Raw genomic sequence first — 12,371 nt, 5'->3', positions numbered from 1 at the left:
GGACAGCCTGGGCAGTAGGTGGGTGTGGAGCCAGCAGGGGAAGGCTACACCCCGAGTGCCTTGAGGAGCCCATCTACATGTGGGAGAGCAGGGTGCCCCAGTGAGGACCTGGCAAGCAAGAGCGGGACTGCCTGGGGGGGGGGTGGGGTCCCAGGGCCTCCCAAGGCCGTGTAGCAGGGCAGCGTCAGTGCTGGCGTTTGGGCTCGGCAGGTTCTCGTCAGGAGGGCGGGAGCAGTGAGTGGGGAGTCCCTGTCAGCGCGGGTGGTGTGGGGCAGTGCGGGCAGGGCTGGTGGGAGCGGGTCCTCGTGTGGCGCTGAGGGCTCTGGCTCCAGCCTGGGACCACGGGGGCTGCCGTGGGGTGCGGGGTGGGATGGTGCTGTGCCCTGGTCCAAGGCAGACTGGCTGGGCCGGCCCAGGGAGTGGCGGAGGGACGGCAGGAGGGAGGACTGGCAGGGCTGTTACAGCGGCAGTCAGAGCTGGCTGCACAGAACGGAAAATGAGTGACAGTGGCTTGTGAACACAAGGCTTTAAATGTGCTTCTGTCCTAAGGTGGTGCCCAGGCTGGGGAGGAGGCCGCACGGAGCCATTGGGCCTCATCCCTTCCCAGTATCAGAGTACAGGGCCTGCATCCCCAAGGCTACCTCTTGGCCCAAGGTGGCTGCTGGAGCTCCAGCCATCACTGGGTCTGCAGAAGGGGGGCAGGGGGTGTGTGGCTTGGGCTCAGCCATTTCCTGTGAGGAGCCTCCCTGGGAACCCCTCCAGCAACATACACTCTGCTCATGCCAACTGGGCCAAACCTAGTACATGGCATTGTCCAGCTGCCCAGAAAGCAGGAAATGTTGTCTTTACTCTGGGGATGGGTGCCCAGCTGCCATCAGCCCTGTGTCCTGGCAAGAGGGAGAACAGGTCAGTGCCCAGAAGGGGCTTCTCCAAAAGGGGCCACCACACGGGTCTGGTGTGGGGTGGGACATGGCACCCGGAATTGTGGCCTGCCTACAGGGGATGTTGCCATGGAAGGGACGGGACTTCCCCCCGCTACCCCGTGGACCTGTGTGCCTCAGCTCTGCACCCTCCCCTTGAGTGACAGTTCCTGCGTCCCTGAGAATGACCTGTTTGACTCCTCCCCACCCCCGCCCTGCTACTACTCCCCTGCCTGCCCCCAGGTGCCCCGAGTTGTCTGTCCAGCCTTGCCCTTCCCCGTGGAAACATCACACCCTCCAGGAAGCCGCACATGGCCAGGGAAGGTCCGTCAGCTGAGTGACACTTAAGTGGCCCAGGATGGAGACCTGGGTGCCACCCTGGGATGGGGGATGTGGTAGGTCACGCTGGCTGACCTGGAGCAAGGGGTGGGAACGGGGGAGGGGCACAGGAGGCTGAGTGATGGGCCAGCACCACTGGCCCGGGGAGGGCTGGGGGCCCTGGAGAGGGGGCCACAGGAGAGCTGCCATGTGGAGGGGGGACAGAGCAGGAGTTCAGTGGGTCCTGGGAGGGGAGTGAGGTGCGGCTGGGGGCACGTATGAGATGGGGAAGAGCTGGGCTTGGCCCTTGGGGCTCATCCTTGCCTCTGCAGGACAGGGGTGGGCGCAGTGGGTCCCCCCGAGCTTTGAAAAGGAATCGGCAGCGTCTGTGGCAGGAAGAAGCAGCAGCAGACCTGGCAAGGGAGCAGGATGGGCTATGGGCGGGCAAGAGGGTGGTGTGATGGGTGGGGGGAGGGAAGCCAGCGTAGACAGCTCTTTTAGTAACTTTGGCTCTGAAAGGGGGCCACACTGCAGGCAACCGGGAAGCAATCCCGGGTCAGGTGGAGACACTAGAGCGTATTCGGACTCCAGTGCAGCCCGGCAAGGAGGGGTGGAGGTCGTGGGGCTGTGCCAGTCCTCATGGCCCTGACACCAAAGTGGGACCGTGGGGGGACAGGGATGAGGTGCCAGCAGGGCCACCATTGAAGGGGGCGGGGAGGGCTGCGGCAGGATGGGCAGGTGGCATGAGCCTGCCGTGGGGGTGGGGCGGTGGGCACTGGGGGTCCTGAGCAGGGAAGTGAGTACAGTGGGCCAGGGGCAGGCTGCAGTCCAGGTGAGTGTCCCCTGAGGGTGTGGCCGTGACTGGGTAAGGCTGAGGGTCCCCAACATGCCCAAACGGAACAAAGCTGGTTAAAGTTAAGTGGGGCAGGCAGGCAGGGAAACGGGTGGAGCTGCTAGGGTGCTCTGCAAGGGTGGCAGGTCTGCTAGCAGCCCCCGCACCCACTCCCCTTTTTACCAGGAATGAGAGCGCATCTGCTAGAAAAACTACATTTCCCAACCTCCCTCGGCTAGGAGTGGTCATGTGACCAAGTTCTGGCCAATGAGGTGTGAGCAGCTGTTACATGGGCTTCTGGAAATCGCCTTAAAAGGAGGCAGTTGTGCCCCTCTTCTCTCTTCCTGTTTGCTGCCTAGAATGTGGATGTGATGGCTGGAGCCTCACCCTCTATATGGGTCCATGAGGATGAGGGCCCAGCCCAGCCAGGATGAGGCAGTGGAGAGCTGGACAGAGCTGGTTCTCCAAGGACCCTGGGAAGGTGTCCTAGCTGCCCAGGGCTGCCAAAGGCCAGCATTCCCTCACACAAGAAAAAATAAACAATCTCCTTTCAACTTCTGTTCATTCAGATTTTCTCTTTCATGCAACCAAAGCCTAACTCACAGCAAGGGACCACAGCCAGCCAGCTGTGGGCTGGGCACAAGGAGGGGAGGAGGGCAGGGCTCAGCAGTCCCTGGACAGGAGACTGGGGGGCAGTGTGGGGAGGGGAGCCCCCCAGGGAGGGCTCTGGGTGCCTGTGCTTGTCCGGGCTCGTACCTGCAGGGGCTGTGTCTTGCTTGCTCCTTCCACATGATGGAAACTACTTCAATACCATTCTGGGATTGGGGGTGGATGCTGTCTGGGGCCAGGGCTGGTCCTAGGGGCTGGAGGAGGGCCTTCCCAGAGTACATGAAGATCCTGGGGCTGTGCCAGTCCTCATGGCACTGACACCAAAGTGGGACCATGGTGGGGGCAGGGATGAGGTGCCAGCAGGGCCACCACTCCCCTCTGCTTCCAGCTCAGGAACCCCAGGCTGAGAACTGGGCAGGCAGGGTCCTCTCATGGCCTATTGGGAGCAAGGGTGGCAGGGCCAGCTGGAGGGTCCCTGGGGAAGCAGCCAGAGGAGCCTGCACCCCCAAGTTCCCCAGGTACGTGGCGGATTCTGAGGACCTGATAGGAGAGTGAGCGGGAGGGCTGGGGTGGGAGCTGGGCCTGTGGGCACCTCCAGGAGGGAGCAAGGGCACCCAGGCCGGGGTCAGAGCCTGCTTCTTCCCATGTGACCATGTGCAGATACCCGTAGCTCAGATGCCACTTGGGTGTGGGGAGGCTCAGATGGGCTGACACAGGGCCCAGCACATGGTAGGCATGCACCAAAGAGAGACTGGAGGGGCCCAGGGAAGTGACAGGGAGCCGTCCCCGCTCCCGCAGCAGGGCCTGCACAGGTGCTCAGAGCGGCCCAGTGTATGCCTAGTGTGTGGGCCAATCACGGCTGTGGTATCAGCTCAGGGCTGAGTCTGCGAGCCTGGAGGTGGAGCCGGGCGGGCAGGGGGCGTTGATTCCCTGCCTCATGGCTTCCAACGGCCCCCTGCACCCATGTCCTGAGCCAGGGTTGATTGATGTTGAAGGGTCCAGCGGTGTGGCCGCCTTGTTTCTGGGCGACCTTGGTGAGTGAGGGCAGGATGCGGGATGGGGAGAGGGAGGAGGCCAGAGCTGTCGGGTCTCGAGTCGGAAACTCCCTCCCTCTTCCTCCCGCCCGCCCCACCGTGGACAGCGTTGCAGGACCAGGCCTCGTGGAGGGTCGGGAGCACCGGTCTTCCCTGACCTCTCCCTCTGTTCCAGCAGGTTCCGGCCCAGCAAGGTGGGCTTAGGGGAGGCAGGGGACCCCTGCAGGACAGGTCCGGCTCCTGCAAGGTCCTGATGGTTTGCCCTCCTCTGGCCTCTTCCCCCAGCTCCTGGAAGTGGAGGCTGTGGCTTCTTGCTTGGCAGCCCCTGGCATCCTGTTGGGGCTAAGTGCACAGTAATGCTGATGATTTGAGGCCAAGAGCCTTCTGGAACCTTCTGGAGCCTTCTGGGGCTCCTCTGTCAGCTGTCTACAGCCTGGAGGCCCAGGCCTCAGCAGTGAAACCAGGGCTGTCCTCACCCTTCTGCACCCCGGCCGCTTGGATTCGGGGACATTCCGGCTGCCCGCAGCTTGGGGGGAGGATTCGGATGGCGGCTAACCACCAGCAGCGAGAATACTCCGAGAATTTCAGCAGCACCAGCCCCGAGCTGCTGGCGAGGGCAGAGGCGGCGTGGTGCATGGCGGGGAACTCGGGGTGGGGGGGGTCTGAGGCAGGTGAGCAGCAGCCTGCGGGAGGCCAGAGGCCCAGGCGGCGGGGGCTGCAGCAGTGGGCGGGGCGGTTCCAGCTGCCTCCGCCCTCCCCCCTGCGCGGTGGTCGGGGGCTGCTCCTCCCCCACCCTTTGCCCACTGGTGATGGAGAGGACAACGTGGGGCGCCCTCTCGTAGGTGAAGGCGGTGCGTGCGCGCCGCGGCTTCCGGGACTTGGGCCTGGACGGCGGTGGCTGTCACTCACCCGCCGCAGGGCCGTCCTGCTCCCCGCCCCTGGCCTCAGCCCCAGCCCTGCCCGCGGTGGGTGACGGGCTGAACGGCGCAGGGGAGAGTCCCTCCGAGAGCTCGCTAGTCGCACACGGAGAGGGATGTCCCCTGTGCGGGCGCAGGGCTCGGCCGCCGAGCAGCCACAGGGCGGAGCAGGCGCGCGGCTTCACCGCGCCGGCGTCCAGCGACCGTGGACACCCACCTTGAGTACCGGCGGGGCTGCGGCGGGGCCCCCCTTCACCGCGCGGCAGTGCCCGCGTCCCCGAGCCTCGGCTCTCGCCTCGAGTCAGCCACCCGGCCCAGGCGCCGCCGCCTCTCGCCTCCCCTCGCTCCCCAGGGCTCCAGGAGCCCACGTGGGGACCGCGCGCAGAGCCGGGCTGCAGGTTGTCGGAGGAGAGGTGGCCGCACCGGACTCCCGCGGGCCGGGCTCGGGGTCCGGCTCAGGCGCCGCTGGGCAGGTGCTCCATCCCGGCCAGCCCCAGCTTTCCTCCACTGGGAAGCGGCGGGAGCCCCCTCCTCCTCAGGCCGGCCCGGTGCTCAGGGAAGGCCGCACGGATGCGCAGCGGGGCGGGGGCAGAGTCGGCGCCCAGCGCGAGCGCTGCCCCCAGGCCCCACCGCGCGGGCACTGTGCCGCTGGGCGTCCCTCACCCCCAAGCGTCCCGGGCGGAAGAAGGGGAAAGGGAAGGGAAGGAGCGGGGACCCGGGGCTCCTGGACCGGAGCCTCAGCGCACACAGCACCGAGGCCGCGCGCCTGTTCCCAAGCGCGTGGGGGGACCCGGGCGACGCAGGACGGGGCGAGCTTGGCCACGGGACGCCGGGCGGCAGGGAAACTGGGGCCCAAGGCCCGCGCAGGGTCGAGCACCCAGGAGCACCTCGGTCGCGCCGAAGTCTCCACCGAAGGGCGGCGAGGAGGACGGGGCGCGGGCGACGCGGGAGCCTGAGGGACTTGGGCGCGGCCTCCTGCGGTTTATTGATTGAGTAGAGTTCGGCAAAGTGCTTCCCAGCGGGCCGAGCTCGGCCCCGACGCGCGCGGACAGTCGTTTATAAATTTAAAACTCTTCTGTAGCAATCGGCTATATACAGAGTTAGCCTTACAAAAGGGCCGACCGGCGGGCGCCCTCGGGTCCTGGGCGCGGCCTCGGGGGCGCGAGGGCCGCCCGGCCCGGCGTCCCGTACTGTCCCGAGGCCGTGCTCAGAGGTGCGGCGCGTAGAAGGCGGGCGCGCCGTAGGTCTGCGAGCCCAGCACGAAGGGCGACAGCACCGCCGGGCTCGACAGGAAGGGCAGCTGCGCGGCGCACACCAGGCCGCCGGGGCCGTGCGCCGGGTACCCGGCCGGGCCGTGCATGGCGATCGGTGCGCCCATGGGCGGCGACGGGCTGAGCGGACTGAGGCCACCGGGCAGCCCCGCGCCCGGCCCGGAGCCCGGCCCCGGTCCCCCTCCGCCGCCGGTCGGCGCGCTGGTATCGGCGCCCGGGTTCTGCTTCTTCCACTTGGTGCGGCGGTTCTGGAACCAGATCTTCACCTGCGTCTCGGTGAGGCTCAGCGACAGCGCCAGGTTGAGGCGCTCGCACACCGACAGGTAGCGCGTCGCCTTGAACTTGTTCTCCAGCGCCACGAGCTGCTCGTAGGTGAAGGCGGTGCGCGCGCGCCGCGGCTTCCCGGACTTGGAGTCGGAGCCCGTGCGCTTCCGCTTGGGCTTCGTCGCCGTCGCCGCGCCCGGCGGGGTCGTCCCCGCGCCCCCGGGCGCCGCCGAGGCTCCCGGCGGGCCCGGGGTTCCGGGCGAGTTCCCACGGGGGCCGAGGACAGTGGCCTCATCGACAGCGCCTGGGGGCGCCTCGGCCTCGCCCTGGCAGCCCGACCCGCGGGCCCCGAGGCCACTACCGCCTCCCCGCACCTCCGCGCCGCACGCCGCTCCCGCCTCCGGCGCCTCGTCCTCGTCCTCGTCGTCGGGCGCCTCGTCCCCGCTGTCTGCGCTCGGGCTGCGGCCACCGCCGCTGCTGTAGCCGTTGGCCTCGGCCTCGTCCGCCTTGCAGGGGTCGCCGGCGTCTGCGGACGGGGAGGGAGGACAGCACAGTTAGGACCCGGCGCCCTCCCTTCCGCTCACTCGCCCCTCCGGCGCCCTGCTCCCCTTAACGAATCCCTTTTCCTGTTTCCGTTGCTTCTCTTCTTGCCTCCCTTTCCCCTTAGCGCATTCGTTTCCCTGCCCTCTTCCCTCCTTTCCTTCTCACCCTCCCGCGCTTTCTCTCTCCGTCCCCTGTGCATTCCTTCTCTCCAGAGGCCCCCCTTCCCGCCATCTCCCGAGCCCCGTGCCTTTGCCCCAGCAGGGCAGGACGGGGCCGCAAGGCTTATGGCAGAGGGAAAGATCCCATCGATCCATGGGGCAGATACAAACTTAAACTCATTTTGCGTAATGTACAAACTAGTTAACGGCCATTTAATTTATTTCAGCGTACATTACCCTCCAATTACCACAAGGCTCCAACAGAGCCAGCCAATTACTGGGCATTTAAGAGCGGGCCCGGCCAGAGTCCTGGGGTGAGGTTGGAGCCCGCTGTGGGGAGGCGATTTCCGGGGACCAAAAAAGTTGCCCTGGATCCATCCCTACCTCAAGACTTGGGGCCCTAGACCTTGGCCACCCTTGGCCCCTCGGCTGAGACTGCAGCAGGTCCAGGCTGGTTCCGACCAGGAGCGCCTGGCCTGGGCAGTGGGGGTCTAGAGCAGTGCTGAGACCAGCCGGGTTGGGAGTCCCCACTAGGTCAAGTCTGAGCAGCAGCTCCGGATCCTCCAGGCAGAGGCCCGCGCGGTGGCTGCAATCTGAATCTCAGAAATTTGGAGGAAAGCATCTGTCCTGGTCAGGGCCTGGCAGGGGTGGCGGGGAGGTGAGAGGAGGGGTGTTTCTATGCAGCCCCTGCTCCCACAGGTGGTCATACAACCAGGAGAGAAGCCAGGGCAGGCGCCCAACACCATGTCGCCCAGTCGGCACCAGGCCCCGGTCAGGTTGGCGTGGAGGACTGGAGAGTAAAGGACAAATTCAGTCCTGGAAGATTCCTCCAGGGTGACCACAGGGGCTGCTCGGAGGCCGGCAGGGCAGATATCCTGGCCCCCACCCATACCCCTTAGCAGGAGGAGAGACGGTCCCCCAGGTGACCCTGACAGCACTTTGCCATCCAGCTTCTGCCCTGTCCAGGGGTGGGCTGAGGAAGGAGGAACCCTGACCCAGCTCCCTCCCTAAACTACCAAGAAACTGGGCATTCCGACTGGGATGTCTTCCCCATTTGACGGATGCTCTGAGCGGAAACTCCCAGAACCCTGGCCAGGCCGAAAGCCTGAGGGGCTCCCCTCCAGCCTTCCCGCGATTGTTCCCCCTTCATCTCCGCCCAACCGGGAGGAAGCCCAGTGCAGGTGCCGGGAAGCCCCTCGCCTGAAGAGGCCCACCCGAGCCCTGCCGGCCCTGCGTGCCTCTCCCGGCGGGGCAGAGGGCCCGGGAAGTTGGAGGGAGGAAGGGCCGGCGGAGGGGGCACCAAAAGCAATCAGGAGCCGGTCGAATGCAATTCTCGATCAATAGCGGCCCCTAATAAGTGTAATAGGTTTTAATCGAGTAATTATCCGAATTTTGACCCTATAATTTAGATGTTCGGGGGGAGTTTGCAAGGTGCTTGAAAGAGATATGCATGCAGCCGTAATGGGATATCGACCAGGTCGGGGTTGCGGGCCGCCCCATTACCAGCCGCTTTCCGCCGCTAAGCACATTTCCCCTTAACTGTAATCGAAGGAATTTAATTGTTTTTCCAGAGATAACCAGCGTTTTGTCACAATTAGTCTGATTTGTCCAAAAAAAAAAAAGAGAGACAGAGAAAGAGGGGGGGGAAGGAAGTGAAAGAATAGAGAGAGGGAGGTCTCCGGAGGATGCGGTGGGAGTGGGGAGGTCACGGGCTAGCCGCCGCGCACGACTCCCCTTCCTCTGCCACCTACTGCCCTCCAATGCCGGGGGTGCGCGGTGGCCAAACCTGGGCCGGCCATGCAGCCCGTAGCCCTGGGCCCGGTCCGGGGGAGTCATCCCGGGAGGCACCGGGCGGTGCGGGCCCTGGAGTCCGGGTCGGACGCAGGCGGCGGGCGGGCTGGTGCGGGCCCCGCGCGCTGCGAACTTTCCACCGAGCCTTGGCGCCGGGCCGGCCAGGTTCGCCGAGGGGTCCCGGGAGCGCAAACGCGTAGACGCGGCCCGTCCCTCTACCCCCGCGACCCGGTGCCGGCCGTGCCCTACTCACGCGGCGGCTCAGCTCCGGTACCGGCTCCAGCTCCTCCGGCGGCGGCGAGGGCACGGCGCTCCAGCTCCTCGGAGCGCGGCGGGCGTCCCGGGTCGGCGGGGGCCGGGGCGCACGGGGCGCACGCCGCGGGCGCCACGGGGCCCAGCAGCACACAGCGGCGTCTTCTGCTGTTGAACTTGTTGGGGTCCAGGATGTCCAGCACCGAGAAGGAGGTGGGGCGCGGCGGGGGGCCGAGCCGGGCCGCCCCAGCCCCCTCGGGCGCCGCGGGCACCGTGTCGCTGGCGGCGAGCGGCGGGGCTCCGGCCCGCGGGAAGGCAGGCAGCTCAGCGCGCCCGTCCATGGCGTCCCGGGCGGCGGCGGCGGGCGCGGGCGGTGCGGGCCCCGGACCGGGCCCGGGCGGCGGCGGAGGCAGCGCGGGGCCGTCCCCGGTAGCCGCCGGGCCGCTCGCGCTCATGCTGGCCTCCCGCCGCTCCGGCCGCTCGGGCCCCTCCGGCTACTGGGCTCCCATCCCCGGCGGCCCGGGCGCCGCCGCACGGTCTCGCGCCGGCGGCCGCGGCCGCGGCTCGGCTCGCTCCCCGTGCCGCCCCGCGCTCGGCCGGTGCTGCCTGGCGCCGCCTCCGCCGCCGCCTCAGGCGCCCGCCGCGCCCGGCCCGCTCATTTATGGCGGCCCCGCCGGCGGCGCCCACGCGCCCACTCGCCGCACACACGTGCGCCCGCAGGCGGCCGCGGGCTCCGCCGCCCTCGTTAGCGCGCGCGCCTAATTGGCTGCGAACGGTCCCGGGCGGAGGAGGCGGGTCCCGCGCGGGACACACGGACTGCGCCCCGGGCCCGACCGACAGACCCACAGCCCGGAGCCGGAGTGCGGTCCGCGAGCGGCTGTCGCGGTTCGCGTCGTGCCGCTGCGCCTCCGCTCGTCCGGAAACGGCGCGCCGGCCTCCTGGGGGGAGGGGGCGGGGACAGCCCCGGCTCTTAAAGAATTGCGGGATTCGTCTGCGGAGGGGCCGCGGAGGCCCCCGGGCGCGCCTTAAGAGTTGGCTGGGGCATCCCGGCGGCCGGCCGGCCTCTCCCCCGGCTCACGGCGCTCGGGGCCCTGGCGCCCTGGCGGCTCCCGAGGCTCCGGCGCCCCTCGGCGGCTGGGCGAGGAGTGGGGTCCTCGCGGGCCGACTCCCGGGGTCTTCGCCGCGTCGTCAGCCCCCTCCCAGGCGTTCCGTGGACCTCGGTCCCGCCTCTCTCCGTCGCTCCGCTCGAGGTCTCCTCTCGTGTCTCGGGGCCTCCCTCGCTCAGGGTCTCCGGCCCTCTGTCTCCTCCCGCCCCCGCCCCCTTCGCGTCGTCAAATTAGGGCCTGGCCTCGAGTCCCCGCCGGGGGCGGGGCCGGCGGCCCCCAGGGTCGCTCATTAGACGTGGAATCGAAAATGGGGACGGCTGGAGGGGGGCCCTCCCGCCCCCGCCCCCGCCCCCGCCCCCGCCCCCGCCCCCGCCCCCGCCCCCCCAAAATGGGGACCGAAAAAATCGTACAGACGGCAGGAGGCCTACACAAAAATCGATAGCCTCAAGGAAGGAGAAACATCGCAGCAAACTCCCCCTTCCCACGCCCGGAGAAATAAGTCCTTCGGTCCGGGTCTTTATGTGTGCACATTTGTCTACAGCGGCGAGGTTTGCACCCCAGGGCCCTGCGGCCCTCGAGGTGGAGGGACCGGCTGGCGTCCGAGGGCGGAACCGCCGCTGCTCCCTCTTCCCTGCGCCCGCCAACGGGCACACCGGCCGACCGCGGGACCCAGGCGGGAGCCGGCGGTAGGAGCGCGCCTGCGAGTGTCTTCAGGGTGTGCGGCTGTGTGTGCGCGCGGGCGTGTGCACGAGCGGTGTGCGCCGCCTCACACTGCGGTCCCCGGAGCCTGCTCTGCGCACAAGGACGGGTCCTTTGCAATTACCGCGGGCAATGATCCTTTGGAAGCAGAAATTAAAAGTTGGGAGAAATAATGGGGGACCGATTGGCTGTAATTTGGGCCAAGCTCGGACATGCTGAGCCTCGAGGAGGCGGGAGGCGGGAGGCGGGGGCGGCGGGGGGGGGGGGCAGGCAAGGCCTCCCCTCCCCCAGCCGGTCCCCTCCCCCGCGTGCTGGTCGGTCCCAAGATTCTAATCAGACCCACAACACTGTGTCCTTCCTTGCCAGGACTTGATTATTCTTTATCTTTAAATTATAAATCACCTCTGGGGGAAGGAGGGTGGATAATCTCTCATCACAGAGAGGTAATTATCTCCTTCCCACCCCCACCTTCCTGGAGGGACTCTTAGGCTCTCTCCACCCCTCCCCCAGCAAAGTTTGAATATAGATGTGCACACGCATTCACACGCACTCACACACACACACACACAGTCATTCTCCAGCGCGCGCCACACACGAGCGCAAATCCACTCATGAGCACCCGGGCACCCCGTGTGGAGCTTGTGGCTCACAAATGCACCCACCAGCTCCGGGCTGGGCTTGGAGGAGGGGCACACAAGGTCCCCTGTCCCCTGAGCTGCTGCCTGATCCCCCGTGAGGCACAGCTACTGGGCACTCTAAGGGGCCAAGTCCCAAGGGCTGGGCCCTGACCTGGCTCTGGGTGGCCGAGTCTGTGTGACACAGTGTCACAAGCCCCTCAAAGGCATGCTCTCACTCCATGCCTGTCCCTCCGCAGGTCACCAGGCGAGGCACAAACGCAGCAGTCCAAACCGCCACACCTTGCTGGGTGGGCAGGGGGCGGGCAGGGGTCTGCTCTCACCCCCCTTATGCGCACACGTGAGGAAGAGAAACGTGAGCTCTCTTGGTACAACTTTCATTCAACATGAACACAAGCACATGTAAAATGGCGTTTTATATAATGTGGATGTAGTATAATGTATGGGGATTACCACTAAAGCATAGTAAGTAGAATACAATATGTTAAGTACGATATGTAATAAGCATAGTGGAATACTACACTGTAATACACAGCCACACTGCGCTCCTCGCCAAAGCACATGCCCACACTCAGCACAGCAAAGTGCTCTCCCTGCCGAGAGGTGTGGGCTGATCCAGGGCTGAGCGCTACTTGGATGAAAGCACTGTGCCTGTCCTGGAGTTTGGAGGTCCTTCCCTCCCCTTTCTTCCCTGCCCCTAAACATTCTGCTGGGAGCTTCGGCAGGCAGGGAATGAATTGCAAAGTCTGCAGTCTGCAGTCTGGAGCAGGGGCAGGGCAGTGGGGTGTGAGGGGGACCTCCAGAGCCACACAGCAGACCTCGGGTCGCTTTCCCATGGGAAGCGGGGGTGCCGTGTATGGACGGGGATCAGGAAGATCGTGGCATCCTCTACTGCCCCACCCCTCTCCCATCTCTAAGGAACAACCTGCCGTGGAGATGCACAGCACCCCTCTTCCTCTCCCAGATACCTGGAAACAACCTCCCATCTCCCCAACTTCAACCTAGAGCATCTGGGTCTATAA

At 66.5% G+C, this 12,371-nt stretch overlaps 1 protein-coding gene across 1 annotated transcript; it reads right to left on the bottom strand.

Moving 5' to 3' along the window:
• Positions 1 to 5,701: 5,701 nt before the first annotated feature.
• Positions 5,702 to 9,364, bottom strand: NKX1-1 (NK1 homeobox 1; the record flags this gene model as incomplete). The annotated part of the gene is made up of 2 exons (XM_082391285.1): positions 5,702 to 6,691; positions 8,911 to 9,364. 2 exons carry the CDS (start codon positions 9,362 to 9,364, stop codon positions 5,838 to 5,840), a joined length of 1,308 nt encoding a protein of 435 aa, XP_082247411.1. The 3' UTR covers positions 5,702 to 5,837.
• Between the last annotated feature and the right edge of the window lie 3,007 nt (positions 9,365 to 12,371).

Source organism: Balaenoptera borealis (genome assembly GCF_965194805.1).
Source record: "Balaenoptera borealis genome assembly, chromosome: 4".
NCBI classification, from domain to species: domain Eukaryota; kingdom Metazoa; phylum Chordata; class Mammalia; order Artiodactyla; family Balaenopteridae; genus Balaenoptera; species Balaenoptera borealis.
Note: the sequence above shows the minus strand (reverse complement) of the source record. Positions and strands in the feature narration are given on the sequence as shown.